At 40.1% G+C, this 23,738-nt stretch overlaps 1 protein-coding gene across 1 annotated transcript in view; it reads left to right on the plus strand.

Moving 5' to 3' along the window:
* Positions 1-23,738, plus strand: part of FLT1 (fms related tyrosine kinase 1) — a 111,334-nt gene that overhangs the window by 50,178 nt on the left and 37,418 nt on the right. The window contains exons 11-13 of the mRNA XM_027651768.1: positions 3,522-3,636; positions 12,434-12,542; positions 19,883-20,173. Coding sequence (XP_027507569.1) covers positions 3,522-3,636; positions 12,434-12,542; positions 19,883-20,173 — 515 coding nt within the window. The remainder of the gene's footprint in view (positions 1-3,521; positions 3,637-12,433; positions 12,543-19,882; positions 20,174-23,738) is intronic.

Raw genomic sequence — 23,738 nt, forward strand, 5'->3', positions numbered from 1 at the left:
GGTGGATGCGGGTGGACAACAGCAAATGTGCATGCCAGCATGCATGTAGGCACATGGGAAAAACTACTTAGGGTGTGAAAAACCCGATTGCTCTGCTCAACTAAGAAAGCAGAGCCTGTTTACCTTGCTCTGAGGTTGCATAATGTTTATAAGCATAGGTTTGTACACATCCCCTTTAGCATTTTTTTTTATGGGATCTCTACACACGCAGAGTTGCACCCACAAAGTAGGAACATGAAAGAGTCTGCAGGAAAACAGGTGAAAGAAATACTTAGAAATGTGCTGACAAATATCAGCTTGTTTATCAAACCCTCTGCACACTACGTGCTTGTTCATTAACCTGGCGGTAACCCCGCTGTAAGATTTCCTGAAGATGCAAAGCAACGACGCTCATCCCAAAGCAAAACATTTCAGGAATTCGTGCGCTCTGGAGATATCTGGAGTAATATTCAGATATCTAAAATTCAGTGGAATTTCCTTGGAAACACAGTCAGTTCTTGCTAAAAATGGGATAGCCTTGCTATTTTACTGAGTAGGTATTTTGAAGTAGTTTGCAATTTCTTTACAAAGCAGAAAAATATGTAGCTGATGTTATCTGAGGACACATGCAATGAAACATCAATTGAGTTAACAAGAAGATGATTGTCTGTTTAGGTTCCAGCCAGCATAGATTTTTGTGTTTTCATTTTTCTCTCTTTCTCTCCAAGCATCTGTACTTAACACAAACATTTGGTTTGATGACTACATCTAGGTTCAGCAGAGCCTTTTCTCTTTCTGTTACAAAATGCCGGTTGTTAGAAGAGGTCAGGTTAAGAGGCAGTACTTAATTACTCCCATTTGTCCCTTCCCAATCTCTACCCTGCTGCTGGTAGTGTCTTTCACATAGCACCCCTGGCAGCAGCAAGAGGCAGGATGCCTTGGAGTATTAACCTGAGCAGCTTTTGAGGTTAAAGTGAAGGCATTTGGCAGCTTATGAGAGAAAGCATCTGGTTCTGCATCCAAAAGGATGAGTCTGAGTCTTGCCCTAGGCTTTGCCTGGCAGCCGTGCTGCAACAGATCTGTAAACGTTTGGTGATCCAGCAATCTGTGGAGCCAAAGTGGTGTATAGAACAGTATTCATGTGTACTGGCAGCTGTTGGATATAGTACTCTCAGCTTGATGGTGACTCCTTTTTTATTAAAACCATGGGCAACAACTATGAAGTGTATTTGAGTTTCTACTATAGTTGCATTAACATCATAGTCAGAAGTTTAGATGTGGAATGGTATGTGAAGTTAGTAGAGTTCACAGATGTGCCTCTGGGGCTAATATTTCATTTAGCATTTTACATGTCTTTTTCTTGTTATTGTGATGTTATTGTAGTTATGATGGTGGTTTGTATTATGATATTAATGAATAATCAGCACTTCACTGTGCTAGGCATCAACAAAGACATAACAGTGTCCTCATCCCTAAGACATCGCAACCCAAATATATACAGTCTTTTTAAGGAATTATGAGGAAGAGTATAATAATAGCAACTAAATCTGGAGGCTACAGAGTTGCAAGAAAGGAAATCAGAGATGCTTTTCTGAGATGCACAAGCAGCTTCTGAATATGCATGTGCTTCTTTCTGTCCTTTACCAAAATATGTGTCTCTGTAAGGACTTTTATGTTAAAGAGTACAAAATTTCAGCATTGTAACAAATAAACATAAATGAATTCTGTGGGGAAAGGAAAAAAAAATTAGGAGGTACTTTTTATAAGTCAAGTGAGGTTTTGGGATGTCTATTTTCCTGTACAGATTGCATCCAGTCACAAGGATGTGTTTTTGATACTGCCTGTTTTTGTACCTACAGTACTGGCATCACAAAATGAGTTCTGATATCTCCTATGGCATGGAAATGTTACCATCTTAGCTAAATTATCATGTCTTCTGTGTTTTAGTCTTGCTACAGATACAGACTTCTTGGAGCATTAAATGTGCAAAGTAAATGACATCTACCTTTTTGAGTAATTTTTAACCAAATTTTCCCATTAGAATGCATCAAGTGCCTTTATTAATGCAGCTATCTTTCATCCACCCTGACCTCAAGAGTCACGTATTAGAAGTTGGCTTTTAAACCAGAGTCTGAAGGAAAAAGTAATGTTAATAGGGCTTTCCTGTCATGCTATTGCTCCCTGCCCTCTTTCCATACATGAATCTCCATGGCCTTCTCCTGGTTTTTTTTTTGGATCCTCTCAATGCATATTGTGAAATTGGGGCAGACAATCACATACTACAGCCCAAGTCAGATTCCATGCCATCATTTCTTTAAGCTGTTATATCTGCTAAGACACTGGCCAGTTTGACAGAAAGCTGCACAATTAAAAACAAGCATGTAAAGTTATTATACTATTGATATTCTAAACAACACAAAGTTTAAGCAAAGTGCACAGTTGGTGAAAGGAAATGAATCTCATTCTTTGGTCAGGATTGCATCACATTCTGTTATCCAGTCACTGGGCATTAAAGTTCATTTCTCCAAACAACTGTTATGCACATCAGAACTGTTTGATTACAGATACTACAGTCATTATCTTTCAAATCCATGCAAGATCAAAGGAAATCTGAAAGAGGTTCACCTAGCTGAAGGGTACAATTGACAGTGGAACTGGAATTGAACAAGCAACAACCTAATTTTGGAGGAAAAGCTAAACTAGATACTCTCAAAGAAGAACACGGTCAAGCAACATTTAAGAAGCATTCCATTGTGTTTATTTCCATGTGTACCAAATTAGGCTTTGAGAAACAAATTAGCTCTACCATGACCACACCTGAATGTTTTGATTACAAGCTGATTTGTTGCATAAGACAAAAACATTTTTTCTCTGGGACTTCCATTCATTAAGATAACTTTGATTTTTTTCTTAGATAAATTATCTTTTAAATCCTCTTGCTATTTATTTTTGTTTAACTTTGTTTTGTTAATTTGCAAGATTATGCTCATTTTTACTGTGTCTTGTAATCATTGAGCCTCAGTATTGATATTTTGCCATTTTGTAAACTGAACTAAAGAAAATATTCCTAAATGACTAGCAGTATTATATCTCATTATAACAAAAAGAACCTGCACATAATAAATCAGTATCCAATACATTATGGAATGGGTCTTGACTTAAAGGCTAAAAGGTGTATGAACTCATATTTTAAGCCAACATTGAACCATGGTGATGTCCAAAAACAGGAGCATTGGAAATAGGATACTGGTCTTGCACAGCCCTATATTCAGGCTCTGACTGTAAATTCTGACCTCCTGGTCCACAGTGGGTTAAATGTGAACACTGATTCCAGAGAACTAATATTCAAGGAGGGTCTGGGGAAGTGGATCCAATTATCAGGCTCCAAACCTCAAGATTTAATGAAAAATAACTATACTTACCTGGTCATCACAGCACCTGAGGTTTCCCTGACTTATCACTGTTTTCAGAACAATTGTTTTGTCTTATGTGTTGAATTTCTATCACTGAATCAATAAAATTTCAATTTTTGTTGTCTTCAGGCATGGCTTTTGCTTTTATACTGAAGGATCTTTCATCGTGAAAGCTGGCAGCAACATAGGAAACAGGATCCAGAGCATCACTGAGCGAATGGCTGTAATAGAGGGCAAAAATAAGGTATGATTCCTAGGAGCAGATAACTTTCTGTGTGAGAGCATGTGTTGAAAAGGCACTGTAAGATGCTATCGAGGTAACAGTGAGGAAGCCAGTATTTTTATATTGTTTTGATATGAAAATCTGCATATGTGCAGATAACTTTCATACTTGGTATTTATTTGCTGAGATGCAGAGATGTATTTATTTCTGCAGGCAGTCATATTAAGTGACATGCCAAGAGAGGATCACTTGGCACTATCAGTGGGATTCACTATAACTGCTCTCTTAGACATGGTCTGTAGTATCTGGGGGTACCTAAGGAGCACAGGGGCAGGGTTCCAGGCCATCTTTGATTAATGTTGTGCAATTGTACAATTTCATGTTGTTTTTCCTATGAGAATTTAACAATTTACTCTCATTAGAGTTTATTCACAGATGTGGTCCTAGATCACTAGATGACCAAATCTTTTCTGGAATAAAAAATTTAAAGAGCCAAATGAATCCAGATTACAGAAGCAAAGTTTAAGAGAGATCTCAGTCAGACAGCAAGGTGCGATTCATCCCAGTGATATTAACCATCTAAATGTTAAGTGTCTAGTCTAAGTGAAGCATTCCTTTATGGGCCGTGGGGAGATGCACAATTCTGAAGGGCATGTGGGCCTGTCGTCTGTTAGTGTCTAATGTGAGAGAGAAAGCCAATCAGATTAACTTGTCAGGGGCTAAGGAGGATTGCCCATCAATTAAAGCCTTCAAATCAAGGATGTCCTAGATCAGCTTCACTTCCCTGGGTTATACATGAGACTGATTTGGTGTGATTGGCTAGCCTGTGCTATGGACCTGCTCAGATGAAGATGCAGAATGCCATACCACTGTCACAGCATCTATTTTTACAGGCTAGTTTAGTTTGTGGCAGTAATATCTGAAGAGATTATAAATTTTAAAGCCTATCTTTCTCTAGGCCGGTCATTTTTAAGGCCACCGAAATGCTTTTTGTAATTCTAAGGGTGCTGAGGTTATAGGTCTCTTTTCCTTGATGGCTGCCTTCAGTCTTCTGCTTATGAAAATGTTTATGAACTGTAGTTATTCTCATGTTAGGGCCCTTTCACACACCGCAGAATAAATACGGTTTTACGTGCAACCAAGAATCAGATCTGGGACTGCATTTTCTCCTGCTGTTATATTATTTAGAAAATACCACAGGTGTTCATGGCACCATTCCAGCGCACGGGAACAGGCTGGATCCCATTGAGGCATTTGCTCTATTTAGCTGTCCAGCTCTACGTGCTTAAAGATCAAGGCAAAGATGGAAGCAAACAGCTTCCTAGGGTAGACTATCATAGGAAAGCACATGAAAAATGTGACTTAAGGAGGGATTTGAAGGAGGAAAGGGAAATCATTTCAGGCACAGGAAGACACAGTCTATTCCAAAGGGAGAATGATGAATGAGGTGATAAGAACCAGTTATTTTCCAGAAGGCATATAGCTGTGCTATGGGTGAATTCCTACCTGCTCACAGGGTGCAGAAGGAACTGTGTAATGATGAGATCTCATTCTCAAGTGTCGTGTGTTTTGGAGACAGTGTAAGAGGAGTGGCTGAAATGTCAAAGCAACTTCCAGTGAACAGCAAATAAATTCCTCCCTGGAGGAAGATGCTAATAATGGGTCCTTGCAGCAGAAATGCTGGGTTTGTTTGAAGTCTTTGGCAAACAGCCCTTTTTGAAAAATTTGCCCAGAAATGAACCAAGGAATTGTCTCTGCACAGAAAGTTTTGCTGTGAAACTTGTTGGTTCTCCTTGGTATTCTTTGTCTTCTTGCTCTTTAGTTCAATTAAGAAAGTTCTACCTTGCTTTGCCTTATTCCTCCTGGTCCTTATGGGAAGGGGGACATCAGTGAACAATCCCTTTACTCAGCTTTTTCACAGCTTTTCTTAAGTTTCTCTATTTTTGCTGCTCTTCCATAGCTCTTCAAGCACAGCTGGATTGCTTTGTAAAGCAGAGGATGCTCTCTAAGCCCAGGTTCCTGGCCAAGCTGAGAGCTGCATGATTTGTGCACACACAGCTGCTCTGAAGTATCCAGGATTATTTTCTTAAATCCATGGTAGTCTATGACTTTTCACTCTTTGCAGCCCAAGGGTCATTCTCAATCTCCCAGAGCAAATTCAGAGAGACACAGTTCAAGCAGAACCCTTCCACATCTGTTGCGATATTGTAAAGCTGTTAATAGCACTGAGCTCACTGAATGCAGCACGTCATCACAAGTGTCTGGCTCTGATGGACTGCTGTGAGCAGTTCTGCTACTGCAAGCAGCTGTGAACAGCTCTCTGAGGCTCTTCCACATTAATGGTGCCTTGCAATCTAAACAGAGTGTCTATCCCACTTTCATATCCCCACACAGCAAGCATGGTAGAAACAATCTCAAAGCTCAGTGGAAACAACAAAGATGTAGGAGACAAAGTGGTGGAAGAATGGAGGAAGATGGATGAAGAACCTGAAAAGGCTGCACGCCTTTTGGGTTACTATGAAAGGAGAAATTAGGGTGGTCACAGGATGAGATTATTGTAACCAAGGGAAGAGATGAAAAAGGAATTATCAAAAGGTTTCTTTAGCAATCAAGGTAGCTGTTTTCCCCTTCTTAAAGACTTCATGCCAGTTCCACACATTTTCTCTATGTGCAACATCTGAGTGCCTCCAGTTTGACTCTTTGCTGTAGTCAATTCTTTGTTTCTCTGTGGTTATCAGGGTAGTCACAAGTATATTTTAAAGTTAGAAAAACCTCAAACCCTGTGTCTGTGCAACTAAAGTAGTACAGGAAGCCTGCACTACATTATTCTTCTGGTGACAGAGAAACCGTGACAACAGTGTTACAGTAATGTTTCCGCTGAAGCCTCTCTAAAAGGACATTGAGAAACTTGAGTGGTATAATAGAAGAACTTTGTAACATCAGCCGTAATACTTAATCATAATACAACACTTGAAGTGATTTGATTCCCCCACCCAAAGCTTTAATTCTTGTTTTGTTGGACATTTCAGTGATTTCCTACAAAGTTGAGCTATTCTGAGTCTTATCATGTAAACAGGTCACAGACACTCTCCTGTCATTCAGCTACTAAACCCCATCACTTCTCAGTGTTCCCAGCTAAAGCTAACTGCAACGTATAACTGAGGGCTAATACTGATTATTATTCTTTCCATGGGCTGTGTTCATTAAAATGTCAATCTGTGAATGACCTGCAATTATAGGGTACAAAAAGCTGGTGCATTCATTGTTACCAGTGCATACATACAGGCATGTGTTCCCTCCTGTGTGTGCAGGCACACACTGGTTTATCAATAGCTTTGACAGGAGTCAGTACCCCTTGTACAGGGGTAGAAGAGACAGGGTGCTGCAGGAGAAGTTGACAAGGATCCTGGGTATGGAGAATGTGCAGAAAAGCACTAAGAGGGTGAGTTCACATGAGGGAGAGTAAAAAGCGTGGTTCAAGAAGAAAGGATGATAAATCCGAGGGAAGGAGACAATAGACAAGAGGGCAGTTGAGCACAGGGAAAAGTTGGAGGGAGAGAGACAAAACCCCCTTGTTTTGGGGAAATAACCTATAGAATCACATTCTTGAGAAACTGAAATGGAACAGAATGAGGGGTGACTGCCTCACCCCTCTGCTGTTAGCAAATATTGGGGTCCCACTGACAACAGCAGGTACCATGTGTCTGTGTCACAGGATATGCCTTCAAGAACTGTGTGTAGAGGGTAATAATGCATGAAGTTGAGGTTTATTATGTGTGTGTGTGTATATATATACGCACGCGCACACACACATATATATATGGCTTTGTTTTCCACTGCATAAATACCTTACTGACAGAGGTTTTTAGTGGTCCCATCCCTTGTGAGTGACAAAGCCACCTGACTTCATGGCAAATGGAAAGTAATGACCCTGTAACCTGATTCTGTAAGATGAAACCTAGACTCGCCCTTGTCCATCTCTGGTTTGGCTGGCAACAATGGGTCAACCTGACTGAGGGTAGTATTAAAACTCCCAACATAGAGGTGGAGTGTTAGATAGTCAGAAGAGTCAGTCCTTCCTAGACATGACTAATAAGGTGTGACCATGCAAAATAGAATGGTTCTAACTCTCCTGCATCTTCTATGCCAAGCCTTAAAAGTCTACCTCTCTTCCACATCCCCACATTACTGATAAAATGAGGAAGCACATGTTGTGTCTCTTCTCAGTCCTGATACATGCCATCTGTCTGGCCAGTACATCTGTACAGATTGTCCATCTGGAACCCAATGCAGAAGAGAAAGCTGTTTAGCTCACTACAGTAACATTTTGGTCTTTCTTCTCTACCCAGCAGCTGGTTTTCATGAAATGCGTGAGATCTTTGTGCTTTGAGTTGTCAGTAAATTTTAGTTGCAATTGGACAATGGATTCAAAAATTACTGAGCACGTAATCCACTGCCAGAGGATACTGGCAGACAGATGGACAGGCTGGCAGACAGATGGACATACAGACAGTGTGATCCTCCTCAGAAATCAGGCTAAAGATAGCAGCAGCAGTGTCCCTTGCCTCTCTTCAGCGCATTGTAACTTCTTCTGGAGCCTTCTTAAGTGCTACTAGAATCACTGTCAACACTTTCAAGCGGATCATTGCGAGGTGCCAGTGGAGCCAAGCCCTGGGTGAGATTAAAACCAGCAGAATTCGACGCCTGCTACTGCTGAGCTGCAGCTCCCTCCAGCTCCTGAAATTGATTGCCTGCCTTGGTGCAAAAGGGAGGTGTGAATCAAGTGCTGCCATGCCCTACGCCTGGCCCTGGGGAGGAGAGCAGGGGGTGCCCTGGTGTAGCTGTCTGTGACGTGATTCCTTGCCAGTCAGCCAGCTGTGTTCGGTCTGGGGGGACAGCACGGGACGCAGAGGGAAACTGCAGCTCTGCTTGCTACAGAGCAGTACCTTGCAGTGACTTGCCTGTCTGATCCTGGGGGGGCAGAGGGTGCTCTCCTGCCCATATTCATGTCCTACTGTTGAAGATATTTTGGTGTTTCTTCAGTGGTGGTCCTGAAGGTGAAACATATTGTCCAGATGTTTTGCACTGATGCTGCTTGCCAACATGTGAGGCACATAGTTCATATGTCTTTGGCGCAAACAGCCCAATCCAACAGTGCACTACCAATATTTAGATATGGGTCTTCCTAAATAATATTCCTTTAGCCAAAGATAAATCCAAGGGCTTGAAGAGAGCATATTTTCATTTATTTTCTTATTTTTTAAAACAAATACATGTTCTTAAAAGCATAAATAGCAGGGAATCAGAAATAATTTACACACTTGCACTAACCTGCTCTATGCTGAAAGGGCAGTATTTTGTTTTTAAAATATATGGGCTGTTTCAGGAAGTCAGGGCAGCAATCTCTGAGCAGAGCACGTTTATGCCAGTGTCTGCAGAGGCCTTCTTGGAGTCACAAAAGAGTCATGTTGCCAACCATTTTCTGAAAACTCCTCTTGCTTCTCTGCCATCAGCTAAAGCAGTGCTAATCCTATATCTCAGCTACTCCGAAAAAAGAAAAATTGAAGCAGACCATCCAAAGGAAAGACCAGCTCATCCCATCCTGGCTCCAACACAGTGATCATGCCAGTTGCTTTGCACTGTCTTTGTCCCTCAGTCTTTCCCTCATGAGTTTCCACGGGAAACAAATCTGTAAATTCCTCTTTCATTTCTTGTTTTCTGCTTTATGCTCTTCTATTTTCCAGCTGAAGCTGCAGCAATATGGGATTTACTTCCCTCGCCCACGCCTTTCAGATGAGCCTGTAGCAATAGTGCTTCAGCTGATATGATGGGAGTAGAAAGAAGGAATAAAGGACCAAAACCTGAGTGGAAAATGGGGGTTGCAGACAGATAATACTCAAGATACTGAGCATGCCAGGAGGAATTTGCCTGTTCTGGCAAACTAGATTTAGTCTTTCTGTATATGACGTGGTTGCAAATCTAGTATCTGAAACTCCCTGTTGCGAAGCCAGATGATACAAAGTTGCAAGAACTTTTTCATCTTCGGCTGCAATAGCTATACAGAGGAACCATGCTGCACAAGCTGAACTCAAACAGCCATGGTTACTCAAGAAACAGCAACATGCCAGGCTCCTTTGGTGGGTTTAGCTGGCATCTGCAATGCAAAACACAGACTACACCACTGGAGGGCTCACAAACTATTTAAAGAGATGTTATCTTATCCTTAAGACTAATTTATAAGCTAAAAGGTTTATGTCGAGGTGTGTTGTCCCTAAAATATTCTGTTCTGTTGCAAAGTCAGTCTTGCTTTTTCCTAGACACCGTGGCTTTCCCTGCTTAGTCAAGTAAACATATCAATGACTGCTTTCTGGCACTAAGGCCTCCTGTGTTCATAATATATATTTCCCTTGCCTTCCAAAAAGACGTCGCTTGCATGGAAGTTGCCTGTTGGAAGTGATCCTTGGCCCATGCTAGAAAAGTATTTGGGACAGTGTAAGTTGGTCAAAACCAAAACAATGCTGAGGGAGAAGCTAATAGTTTAAAGAACTGAATTTTAGTGCTAATGAATGTTCTCTCAGGCAATTTAATACACAAGAAGCATGTTGTGTATGTAAGTAACTGCAGTCTTGATGCTTCAGCGTAACTGTATGCACCATCCTCAGTGTAACAAAAGTAATAATCACATTGCAGTCAGCTGCAGCAGTAAATCTCAAGATTGGATGCAAAATTTTTCATTAAAAATGAATACCTCGTGATATAATAACAAAATACAGTGTGATACTACCAAAAATTTTTCAAACCATTGGAGTAATTGTGGGAGGAATAGTTGGCATATATTTTTCAGGCTCAAAAATGTTTTGCCTCTGTGTATAGTAGGATAAAGACAGGTGTCCTGGAGTCAGAGAGCAAGAGCTTCATTCTCCTTCACTGTGTGTTTTAGGTCACAGTTGCTACCTGGGCAAAGTTGCTATGAGTTAATACCAGCTAGCAGAAAAAGTCTGAGATGGCAGAAACAGTTTTTAACCACCCACATTAGCCTTCTGTGGCAGTCATTATGGGACTTCCTTCTGTTCTGAGTCAGTGTTGATAAAATAGCTGCAGGAATCCTGGTACTGGGCCCTGTGTTCGCACTTTGCAAAATTATGTTTAAAAACTGAAGAAATTCAAAGAGAATGACAAAATACAGACAGAGCTGGACCCATCCTTTATAATAAGAAATTTGTAGAGGTCAGCCTCTTGAATTTAGCAAAACAGGATGATTTTTTCTAAGGTGTGTAATTAAGTATCTAGAATTACTGATCCTCTTTCATCTCAGAGAACATCCAAAAAGGTAGTTTAGAAAAATTCTAGCTAGAAATGTTATGTAGTTTGTTAGCAGACCACTGAGACAGCTTTACAGGGTAATGGTGCTGTTAGCATCATTTGCAGTGAATTTACCATAGTGCAGTCTTCTAAAACAAACAAGCCAAAATCAAATGACTTGACTCCACTGTGTTTGCTCGAGTAGCAGGAAAAGTAATAGACTCTTTCTACTAAAGAATGAATTTGGGAAGCCAGAAGATTTGTACTAATCAAGGTTTCACCAGGAGTTTGGGGATAGCTATGAAGTCTCTGAGTAGAGACAGAAGCAGTGTGAACAATCAGGCAGTGTTTATGTAGAAATGTAGATAACTGGTTGTTATTTATCACTGACTCACCCTCTTGGGCTTGTCTCTGAACTCCAGCAATCAGGCAGACTTAAAAGAATGTATTAATTTCACAAAACTGATTTTAAGGTTTTTAGAAAAGCCAAATAATTTCAAACAACAGGATTCTGCAGCCATACAATTTCCTTTTGTCACCATCCCAGCTCTGCCTGTAACTCCAGCCAAAACATGTTTTGCAGAAGAAGTAAAATGGAGACAGAACGACAGAAGATTAAGCTACCACGTTGTAACTGGGAACGTGTTACACTGATGAGCTTCATGTTCATGCCCCATGTCTCAATTCCGTAATAGAATGACACCTCAGTTTTTTCTGTATAACTTTCCTCTTTTGCTTAGTGCCTAAGCCATTAGACTGTGTCTTTCCATCACCCTGAAGGTAAAGCTCTTATTATTACGGTAGTTTTTATTTTTATAAAGGCACATTAGACGTTGCTTCTCCCTGGCTTTTGAAGGTCTTATCTTGAAGTCATATAACTCTTGAGAAAATATTTAGTGTGATGGACCTCTTAAGACGGTGATAGAATACAATGTAAATAAAACTGACGTATTATTATTTAATAATAGAAGTATTAAGTCCAAGAAGAGAAAATAGTACAAAAGAGCACATCTGTTTTGCCCCTGTCCTTTCTCACCTAACACATATGTGGGAAAATGAAAGAGAAATCAAAAGAGTTTAGTGCCAAATGGAGCTATGTTGTGGGGTTTTTTCCCAGCATTATCTAAGTGCCTGAGGCATGCCTCACCTATTACCTTTGCTGTTTGGCTTTTCTATTGCAGGCTGCTTATCTCCTCGGGTGAAATGCATTGTATCATGCTTCATGTTTTATAGCTTATCGTTACATCACCATCGAGAGATAAATCGATCTGAAAGACACATTCAAAGATTTTTGGTTGTGATGGCTCTGATAATGTAAAGGTCACCCAAGGAGCTTCTTTCCTGTTATTCTTCTGTGCTTTCCAAAACTGTATATGGTGACATCTCCTTTAAATAGCCCCCGAGGTGCCCATCACTGAACAAATGGATCATGGGACTGCCAATGGTGACTTAGAAAAAACAGAAGAGAACTGAGTTGCTGAGCCAACGAGAACTAAACCTCTTCTTTCTTTTGCAGACTGCTAGCACTCTTGTTGTAGCTGAAGCCAAATCTTCTGGAATCTACAGCTGTATGGCATCCAATAAAGTGGGAAAATCCGAAAGAAATGTCAGCTTTATTGTAACAGGTAAGATTTAGTCCCCCCTACAGTCAAAGATGTTTCCTGGTCCAAGGATTATAACTGCTAGGATGTTGTGGCTTTTTAATATACCACAGTTTGAGAATTGTTGTAATGTATACACTTGTAAACTCATACCATGCTTTAGGATAGAAGCTGGTAGCTTGCATAGCAGCTGGTCTGGATTTCTAAGAAGGACGCCAAATTGAAGAATGACATTCCTCCATCAAATATCCAGGAAGACATTTTGCTTTGACAAATTGCTTACAAATGCAGCAAGCTGTAATTCCCTATTTGGTTCATCTAGTCTCTGCAGTCATTCCTGCAGAGTCATTCATCCATTTCATACATTTCATACATTCCTGCAGAGTCATTTCATACATTTTACTGTATTTTTATACACTAGTTAGCCAGTTTCATGTGTGACACTGATGGTTTCCATAGCCACATCCTGTTGCCCACCAGGTTGTCTCACAATATGGTGTCTAGAACAGTTCCAGGGTCTGCAGGCAGTGTGCTAGACAAGGGGGGTCTGGGGTACCCCTCACGGATCTCAGGGACTAGGTAGAAAAGTGTCAGAGTACAAATTATAGAGTTTTGTTTCCTCTTCTGAGACTGGCAACCTTGGATGTCATTTGGGCCATGGCACTGAAAATTCTCATAATGTTAGCTGCACGTATGAGTATGCTTTTAGTTATTTTTTCATTATGAGATATGTTTAGATATTTTCAAGTTCACAAACAAATTATTTAATGTTTTACTTCAGGAATTATTGAAAAAAAAAAAAACCACGGTGAGTTTTGGGAATAATTACTGCATGATTTAGCAATGTAAAGTCTGCACATGCTATTACAAAGGATTTGTTTTCTGTTGAAAGATTTTATTTTTGTTTTGTTTATTAAGGAGTAGTTCATAGAGTACTTGGGCAGTTAGCAATTTTTGGGGTAGATCACAAAGAAAGATAATTAATTTGAAAATATGAGAAAAGGCAAAAAGGTTAAAATATTTAGATACTTTAATCTCAAAATCATAATCTTGAAGCCCAAAGGGGAAAATAATTTTAATGCATCCCTTTTAATTTTTGCTTTGTTTTACCTGATTTTTTTATGTTGTCATTCTCTTGCTTATCATTCTGATGAGTGATTTTAGTGAAACTCATTCTATTTCTATTCTGAGAGATATCAAAAGAGAGTAGACACACACTCACTAGATTTGGTTAAAAAAAAAACTACTTCAAAAAATGTCCTCCCAAAATTTATATTTTTTAAATATTCTGACTGATGTAATAGAATCATAGAATACCAGGTTGGAAGAGAACTCAAGGATCATCTGGTGCAGCCTTTCTTGGTAAAATCACAGCATCCAGTCCAGACATATTTTAGAAGTGTCCAACACTGGGAAATCCACCACTTCCCTGGGGAGATTATTCCAATGACTGATTGTCCTTACTGTGAAAATTTTTTTCTCGTGTCCAAATAGAATCTCCCTAAGAGTAACTCATAGCCATTAAGCCTCACCTTTTCAATGTGTCTCCTTGTAAAAAGGGAGTCTCCAGCTTCTTTGTAGTCACTCTTTAAATACTGGAACATGGTGATAAGGTCTCCACTAAGCCTTCTTTTCTCAAGGCTGAACAAACTCTGTTCTCTCAGCCTCTCCTCATAAGGCAGGTTTCCCAGTCCTTTAATCATCATCTTTGTGGCACCTCTCTGGACCCTCTCCAGACTGTCCACATCTTTTTTGTATAGAGTGGACCAAAACCGAACACAGTATTCTGGGTATGGCCTTACAGGTGCTGGGGAGAGTATGATGACTTCTTTATCTCTGCTGGTGATGCCCTCGTTGATGCAACTCAGCAGTTTGTTGACTTTTTTTGACACAGCAACACCCTGTTCGCTCACGTTGAGCTTATTGTCCACTCCAGGTCCCTTTCCACAGAGCTGCTCCCAGCTGTGTGGATCTGTTGACTTAGATGAAGTGTTTTTGCACTTCCAGGAGAGCACCCTTTCTTCTAATTGGTAATGTGAAAGAAAAGATAGCTTGGGCATCAATACTTTTCACCGGCACCTCCAGGAGTTTGTAGTTTTCCTTGAGTCTGCCCAGATTCTAGCTTGCAGTATCACTCATGAGCACATGAAAGAGTAGAATGAATAGTAGTATGCTCTTGACACGTTGTGGCACCCTCTCAGCAACATCTCAGATCTTACCTCCCAGAAGGCAGCATAATTCCCTGTCAGGCCAGCAGGTGGGTGCCTTAGTGTCCTAAAACAGAGTCACCTACTATGAACACTTGTCACTTCTTTTTAGAGTATCCACTGTTGTGCTGCTGGGACAGTTTCACCTGACAGACTTTGTTTGTGGGTGTCTACAGCTGTTAAAGCTCCATATCATAATAATACACTTTTGCATTTAGAAAGTTCCAGTTATATATAAATATAGAAATTTTGTAAGAAGCATGACAAGTATAAACAGATAAGTGACATATTGACAGGTTGTTTGGTAAAGGACAGAAACACGAAAAATATCTCCATGTTCTACTAATGCGTGTGACAAGACCATTTGCCACCTTGACTGCTGTCCCCACTCTCAAATCACGGTTTTGCTTTTGTCCCTATCCTCTCACTGTGTCTGTTTGGACAGAAAGCTAAACAATACATAAGTCTCCACAAATTATTGTGCCAACTGTGCCGTATTCTCCTCTTTGTGTGGGTACTTCGCATGTAACATGTAGCAGTCATTAAGAGTCATTTGCTGAGACTGTTCCTCTTTGAATGTGCAAAGATGCTGAATCTGGCCTTCTCTAACTCTTACTCTTCAATTTCCAAGAGGCCATATGGGACATCCTGAAACCAAATGAAACTGTATTTTGATGGGCCACATTCACTCTATCCAAATCTCCCTTTCAAAGTTTTGATGGTGGTTTCAGGTATGTTAGTGAATTGACATGAAGGAGTTAATTTCCCTACTTAGATCTCACATTCTTAGATCTTAACCAAGGAGAGAAGGAAATCCTTCTCCTTGATACCGAAGCTTGCACGAGAAAATGCAGAAAATTGTGACTTCCTTTGAAGATCTTATGTTGGCTAGTGTCCAGAAAGAGGAGTGGCAGCTTTATTGGCAGCTTTATTATGGGTTGGAAATTCTTAGTATCTTGACTGGAGGCCTTCTTTATATGGTGGTGAAGTCAAAATGAATTTGTCCTTTATGTTCCTGGAGCTGAGCACTTCAGTTGTGTGTCATGGAAAGTCCTGATCATCTACTGACACTCACTTCCATTGATTGAAAGCAGTATAAACAATACTGCTGTGTTGTCCTTACAAAAATCCAGTTAGGCTCATCATAATTCTCCTCCATCAGGCTGAGACCAAACTGCCATGGCTGGGTAGAGCCTGTGTTTCACATCAAGAAACAAACATGTCCAGAATTTGCTCAAAAACACACTGAAGGAGTAAAAACCCAAGAGCCTTAAATGCTGATGGATGTGAACGGGACACTGCAAAGTATTTCCTTCTGATGAGTCCGAAACCAATACTTCAGGGCTTGTGTGACAGTTTAGAGCTAATTTGTCTTATGCTGTTGAGTCTGCTGGTGCCATATGAAGTCAGTCTGAACCACACAAAAGTGTCTAAAAGTAAGAGATGTGTCTAAGCAGGAGAGGATGAACCCTTGTAGGAAAAGATGCTGCTGTCCTCTTGTAAAAGTGAGAAGCCAGAAATTACTCCAAAGAGTAGATGGAGGCAAAGCCTGTTCTTAACAGGAAGAATCCCTTTCCTTGGAGGCAGTCTCCTTCAGGCCTTCTCCTGGGGATGAGAAAATGCATGCACTCCAGTGGCTATACTGGTGTGAGGAGTCTCTTTACTGTAGACGGAAAAAACTAGGAAGGTGGTGGGAAGGCCAAACCTGTCCCAGCAGCCCTAGTTTGGAGTTGACATGTTCCACTCCTTCAGGGAACAGTGAACATGAGGAAATAAGAACAAGTCCTTTCTTAAGTTACTGTAAATCTCATTATTTCTGGGCTTCAAGTGCAACTTGCTTGTCTTTCTCTGGGAGGTTTGAGAGTGATATAATTTTATACACTGTGCCTCAGGGTGTGTGACATGAAGTCCATGGGCTTTTGAGTAGCTTTCCTATGGCTTCTATCAATCAGAGGGCATTTCTGGGGTGTGATCACTGACTTACTTCTAAAGGCAAATCCTTATTCAAAATTCAAAAGTAGATGTGAACCTTATATAAAAGCAATGTAGAAAGGTGTTTTCTGAAAGTTCTCCTGCTTGCTGATATGGAAATAGTCTCTGTAACAACACCTCCAGCCCAACACATTTATTTGAGGTAGCCCCCTTTCCTCCAGCCTGCCCCTTTCCCTACATTTTGGGCTGTTTTGCTGGCACACAGCAGGCCCATGGGTGTGTTTGCAATTACCGAGGGTGAAACAGGAACAGCCCTGCCTTATCTTCCTGGTTTCCCGATGACACTAAGCGCATTTTATTTTGAGATTCCTGATGGTGCTTGGCAAAGATAAACAAAATCTTCCATCAGGAAACCTGGGAGCTATTTCCACAGGAAGCTTCAAATCACTAAAGTAAATAAAACCCTTTTACATTATTCCCAGCTACGTTATTTAGCAAGCCTGAGCCTGTAACAATCGGTAAGAGGTGTCATATATTAGGGGGCTCGTAGCCTTTAAGCAAATGATTCTCTTGGAATCCTGTGCATTTTCCTTTTGTCCCTGGATTTGTTCAGAAAATAGACTTTCTTCACAGAAGACACATTGAGGAAGAGCTCCAGACCTGACAACGTGAAAGTAGTTGTAACTATATTATTCTGTTGGCACGCTATCCTTTTAGGTTAAAAATAGTCCATTTCCCTCAGTCCCCAGGGATCTTTAATTTCATCTTAAGAGTTTTACTTGGCTCTTCTTAGCTTTTACTGAGTACTGGCATCTTCAAAAGCAAAAATCACCAGTATTTCTAACCAATACTCTGGCTTTCCCAATGCACATCAGAACAATTTGAGATGTACTGTGAGTAAGACACAGTAATTTCTTTCTTCCAAATACTTACCTATATTCAAAATATTGGCCCCTTGATTGGTTTTAAGTGTATCTGAATTGAATGCTTTTAAACAAAATTAAGTATAGGATTCATTTCATCTAATTTAAGTCTCAAAGTTAGGTATCTAAGCCTAAGCTGGTCATGTAGGGTCTCTTCATAATTAAGTGTGAGGGGCCAGGATCTCTGGAATTTGACTCATCCTAGAGTGGTGGTTTGCATTGCCCTCTGGAGGAACTTATGTCACTCCATGGGCTGTAAACTTCTGCCCATATACAAAACAACTATATTCAAGTAGCTAAGGCTAAATATGATGTACCCCATGTATGGAAATGCTTCATCTTAGTAGCACTTTCAGTCAACATATTCTTGAGATTAGAATCTGGCACCACGTGCTCTAACACATCAAAAAGGATCCTGATGATAGTCAGTCATAGATGAGTTCACAAAATTTGAAGTTTTTCTTAAAGCTTTGTTTGCTGGAGAGAGAAAAAAAGGGGAACCCAATGAAATGTGAATGGGACAAGTCAACTGACAGGCTATAATACCCAATCCAATATTTTAGTTCCAGTGCCTCCATTTGTTTGATCTTCAGACTACACACCTGAACTACAGCTGATGGCAGGCACACACTTTACTCCCACTGCAAGAGCATGATGAGTTCAACTATCAGAAATCAGGTCTCTCCTTGGAAGGCATCTGCAGTCAGAAGAAATTTCAATCCAGGACTATCAGGAGCTCACTTACCCTGTGTAAACTCAGGGCTAAGTGTGGAAAAGAGGACATTATGGGGAGCAACTGATGCTTTCAATAGGCAGAACTTTGAACGGCAGCAGTGAGCAGGTCATGTTCATGGTCCCCCTGGGAGGGAAGGCAGCTCAGTTTGTGATGTGGGGATTTAGGGACAAGCTTTCTGATGGATTGGTGAATCAATGAAAGAGGTTAGTGAAAGAATGTGTGGGATATTATTCACTTGAGATCTACATTTTACTGAAGTGACATTAAACCCAAAGCGACATCGGTAAGAATGGAGCTGATTGAAAGTCAGCATTGAGCTGTTCACACTCTAAGAAACAATAAAAGAAAGCATAATTCTCCCTTATGAAAGAATAAGCCATTCTTAGGATTTCAAGTCAAGTTTACGGCCAAGTGCCGTAGCAATTAGTAGTGAAAGAACAATTGAAAATGGCCAAAGTCAATGTCACTTGACCGAGAAGAAGGAAATTACTTTATCAGAATATTGGCTACAAATAAGCCAAGAAAGTTTGCATTCTAGGAGTAAAACTTGGAAGTGCTTTCTCTCAGGAACTTGCTTTACTTTCCCTGAGGTCAGTGATGTAACTGCCTTACTGGAGGGATGAGCCCCAGGTGGAGGCAGCTGGCAGGCAGCTGACACAGCCACAGCTCTCTGCCACTCACCAGATGAAGGAAGCTGCAAGTAGCACTACAATAAACCACATATTTTTTCCAGTATGACTTTTTACAGTTGTTGGCTAAATTATTCCTGCCTGAACTATCTTCTATGAGGTGAAAACTTAAGCCATATTTACACTGAGTAAATGGATCCTTGATTTCTCTCAGGTGAAAATATTTTTCACCTATGTTTAATGCCAAGCCACCTAAACAAAGTAATCTTCATCCTAGTGCTACCCACATGCAGCTGGCCACTCAGGCCAGAGGGTACTGTTTCTGCTTTCCTCTTGTGTGTCTGGCACACTTGAAGTGCAGGGAGGGTAAATACCTCATTTCCTAGGGAAATCTCAGGCATGTGATCACAGGTTTAGTAATTTCTCAGAACCTGAAGCATTGTTAAGAAATAGACACCCTTTATCTGAATAGGTATCAATAATATGAAAACAATATAACCAAGCATGATGAAATGCAATACTTTCATACTGCCCTCTTGAGATTCATTTTCTCTTATGCAGTTCTTAAGCTGGAGCTGTGATCAGAATTTCCCTCCTTTTTCAGAGTCCCACTGTACTGTCTTTAAACAATTCTGCTTTTGGTACCTTGTCCCAGTCTGTGTTAACAACTTGGCATAACATTTATACAAACTCATTACTTCCAAGAGCAACTTCAGTTTACACAAACTGATGTCTGTGTCCAAGTGTCTCATAGCTCCAAGGCAAGTTATAAGAATAGCTGGAGCCTAGCATATGAAAGGAAAGATTACAGACTTGAGCAGGAAGAAAATGACATTGATTATTTCAAAGACTTCCCGAAAAAGGGGAAAATATATGCAGTGTTAATTTTGTCTCATTCGCTTCATATAAACTGAAAAGTGTTCTTGATTTTTGACAGATGTACCAAGCGGATTCCATATTAGTTTGGAAAAAATGCCCATTGAAGGAGAGAATTTGGTATTGTCCTGTTCAGCCAACAAATTCCTGTACAAAGACATTGCTTGGATTTTACCGAGGACAGTCAACAATCAAACAAAAGCAAAAAGGTCTCACAACAAGGAGTATTCCACCACCCTCACTCTGACCATCAAAAACGTTTCCCTGGCACACTCAGGCACCTATACCTGCCGAGCAAGGAACATATACACGGGGAAAGAAGTGCTTCAAAAGAAAGACGTTACAATCAGAGGTGAGCACTGCAACAAAAAGGCTGTTTACTCTCGGATCCTCAAATATAAAAGCACAAGGAATGATTGTACAACACAAAGCAATGTAAAACATTAAAGGACTCATTAAACAGTAAGAGGTGTCTCATATCATCTTGATCTCTTATTACTTGCTACCTTTCAAGCCCTGAGGTGGTGCTCATTCCCCCAAGGTTTGGATATAGGAGGAATAGCAAACAAAAACCTAATCCATGAGCTTCCAGTTGAGTTCAGACGGGTGTTTTCTGCTTTGACAAGGCACGTGGAAGCTGGGGTTTGGAAGATGCCCCGTGCTACATTTTACATGTCGTTATTTTTTCTCTTGCTGTCTCCTACTGAGCAATAAGGAAAACTTTGGATCACTCTTTTCTTCTGCTTTGATATCGGCCTCATCAAAAGTGTCAAAGCTGAATAAACTGATTAACTTTAAAAACTGCTGTTTTCAGTCAACAACGGACATTTAATAAGCTAACTTAAATGTGCAGAAGGAGCACAATTCAGTTTGAGATTGACTGGACTATATATTTTTTATTTTAATCTGATCTTGATGGACTTATAAATATTACCTGCTGAGCAAGTTCTAATGCTTATTTATTTGAAATTATTTTCTACACTAAAGTACATTAATCTTAAAAAGTATCTTCTAAAAGAAGTATGCAGGGAAGAAATAAAAATGTTGATATAATGCACAGACCTATCATATCATTTATAATAATGATGATTTTAAAACTGACAGACATGAACCATGTTTCTCCAAATAAATCCAGGTAGACTTCCAGTTGCTGTGTTGGTCAATTTTTAAAATCAGTTCTGCACTAATGTAAAAAACTACTGATAAAATTTTGAGTATTGCTCCTGGCCTGAAGATTCAGGAATTTGTAATATTGTAATGATTTTATTAAATGAGGAATGTTACACTAACACGACTGTCAAGGTTTCAACTGGCACAGTGAGTTAATACATTTCTTAAAATACAAGTTCAAAATTGAAGCCATTAAAAATACTCTTTTGATATGCAAATGACAATTGGATTTATTATGGGGATTAAGAACCAGCCAAACTTCTGAAGGAGAACTAAGGGCAACTTAAGAATTCCTTGTGAGTGTTCCCCTTTTTTTCCCCATTGTCATGATTTTACTATGGGATGTTTCTGTGTATTATAAATTCTGTAAAAGGAAGAAATTGCTATTTTTAATAGATCTGATAACTTTATTTTTTTACAATACATAGCTTTTTATTTTTGGTTACATTTATGATCGATCATTTATATAGCATTTACATAAGCCATAACAAAACAGACCGTAGTGACCAAAATAGCAAAGGAACAAAGTGGCTGTGCTTTTAAAATAGAGGGTGACAACATGACAGTTTGTTGCGCTTGGGAACTCACCCAACTATTTCCTCCTTTAGGTATCGAGACTGTGTCCCACGGCTAAACTTGCCTTTCACGTGGGAATTGCTTTTGTCAAGTGTGAAAGGGTAAACAATAGCATTTCCCCATAATACCAGTTTCATGGAGCCTAAAATGCTTAGAAAACAATTGATAACCTGGAAGTTGTCAGAGTAAAGAAAAGAATAATCATTTATATCTTGAAATGGCACCTATAGCCTGCTTCTATACAGTAACTCTTTTGTTCATTATTAGTGTGATGGCTTCCAGAAACAATGTGCTCTTGCAAAGGGATCAGGCTCTCTTTTTTCCTAGAACATGCCTAAAAAGCAAGTGAAGTCATTGGTGACTGCTTAAATATGGAGCAAGTGCACTCTTTAGCATTTGCAAGTCTTCAGAAGAATTACAATACAGAATCCCCCTTTTTCCTGGGGTATTTTGTGGGAAGATGTTTGATGGCAAGGTGGGTGGTGATGACAGGACATTATGAATTTTCCATGGCCTTGGGAGCCAGAGCATGATGACTTGTAGCAATCAGTTGCCAGGCAATATAAATTTGGGTCAAAAAAAAAAAGAGATGTGTTGATTAGACTGTTCTTCTGTGAAATTGTTGTGAATTGCAATGATGTATATCCCTGCTGAGTGGATATCCCACTAGCCTAGTCTCAACCAGCACTTAGAGGGCCACACTGTGTAAGGATGTCATAACATCCCAATATGGCTGTCCGTGTTGGGAGGCTCAGAGAATGCTCACAGGAAACGTTTGAGAAAAGCAGTTCTTGGTGGCCAGATAAAAACTACTGATGTCACTTTTTATGTCCTCAGGTGACTGGAGAATCTCATGGATCTGGGGACTTTCTCTGCCTTTTGTTGTGTAATATATTATTTAGGGAGAAAGGTGTGAATTATATTTCTTCTTTTTAAGTGTTAAAAATAAAGCTTGTATTTATATTTTTGTACTGATTAATAAAAATAAGTGAACAGACAACATAATCATAACAAAGGGCAAAAATTGATGGCATACAAATGTAAACCCCAAAATTAACAAATTGTGATTTTTTTCCCCCTTGTTTGCTTTTGGAAATGCAAATTTGCCCACTCTACCACTCCAGGTCAGATGAGTACTTTGACACCAGTGTCCCCTTCTCCCCTCTGTAACCCCCCTGCCACTCTCCTGGGCCAAATTCTGCCTACAATGAAGTTCCTTGGAGTAACTGAGAGCAGAGCTTGGCCCAGCAAGGCAGCATTTATGGGCAAACATGAAGACTGGAGTCAAGTCCGGGGGGTTGCCCTGGGTGCTGAGCCCTGCACTCTGCATACTGGTGGCCAGGGTAGCCCCTCGGCTTTGGAGTGAGCAGAGTAGGACATTGGAAACTGCTCCCCTTGGCTTCAAGGCAAAAATGAACGGGAGAAAACAGGTGGTTTACAGAAGAGTATAATCCTCAGGTTGACCAAGTCCTTGAAAAGTCAGCTAATTGCAGCAGAGAAATTACCGAAAGTGTGTGAATGATGACTTAAGTTTTAAGCAAAAAACTTTTCTTAATATGAAAACCCATCTTTAGTGTATGGCTATAAACAAATTAAAATTAATCACAACTCACAGAACGTGTGATTTGCCTTTGTTGTGTCATCTTGTCTGCTTTCATTTTGGATGTCTGGGATGGGGTGTCTGTCAGGGACTGCTGATAAATGTGAACTGTTGAGTTCTTCTCAGCATGGACATGCATCAGACTGTACCTGTTCATAGTGTGAAAAATGAGAACAGTGCAAAAATCGAGGCGAGGTATCAATGAGAAGAGGGCAGTCTTCTTGGCTGCAAGTCAAATATAGATGACTATGTCATTGTGATGGAGAATTTACTTTACAGTGTCTCTCATAAACAATACTGTTTGAGAAGAGAGAACAGATTGTCTACTATGCTGTAAACAATAAAGAGCTATGTCTATGGAAATAACTGGCTTGCAGCTCAGAAAAGCACAAATTGATCATTTTATGGTCATGACTATGCTGGAGTTAGTTTCAAGGAGCAAAGATAGCCTACTTTAAAAGTGTTTTTAGTGCTGTGGGGCTCATCACACTGCATAAGCTGGTGGTACACAGGTGCTTAAGGTTTCTGGAGAGTTTTTATTCACAGCTGGTAACAGAATCATTATGAAGAT

This window comes from Corapipo altera, unplaced genomic scaffold (genome assembly GCF_003945725.1).
Source record: "Corapipo altera isolate COAL_440 unplaced genomic scaffold, ASM394572v1 0, whole genome shotgun sequence".
Classification (NCBI taxonomy): Eukaryota; Metazoa; Chordata; class Aves; order Passeriformes; family Pipridae; genus Corapipo; species Corapipo altera.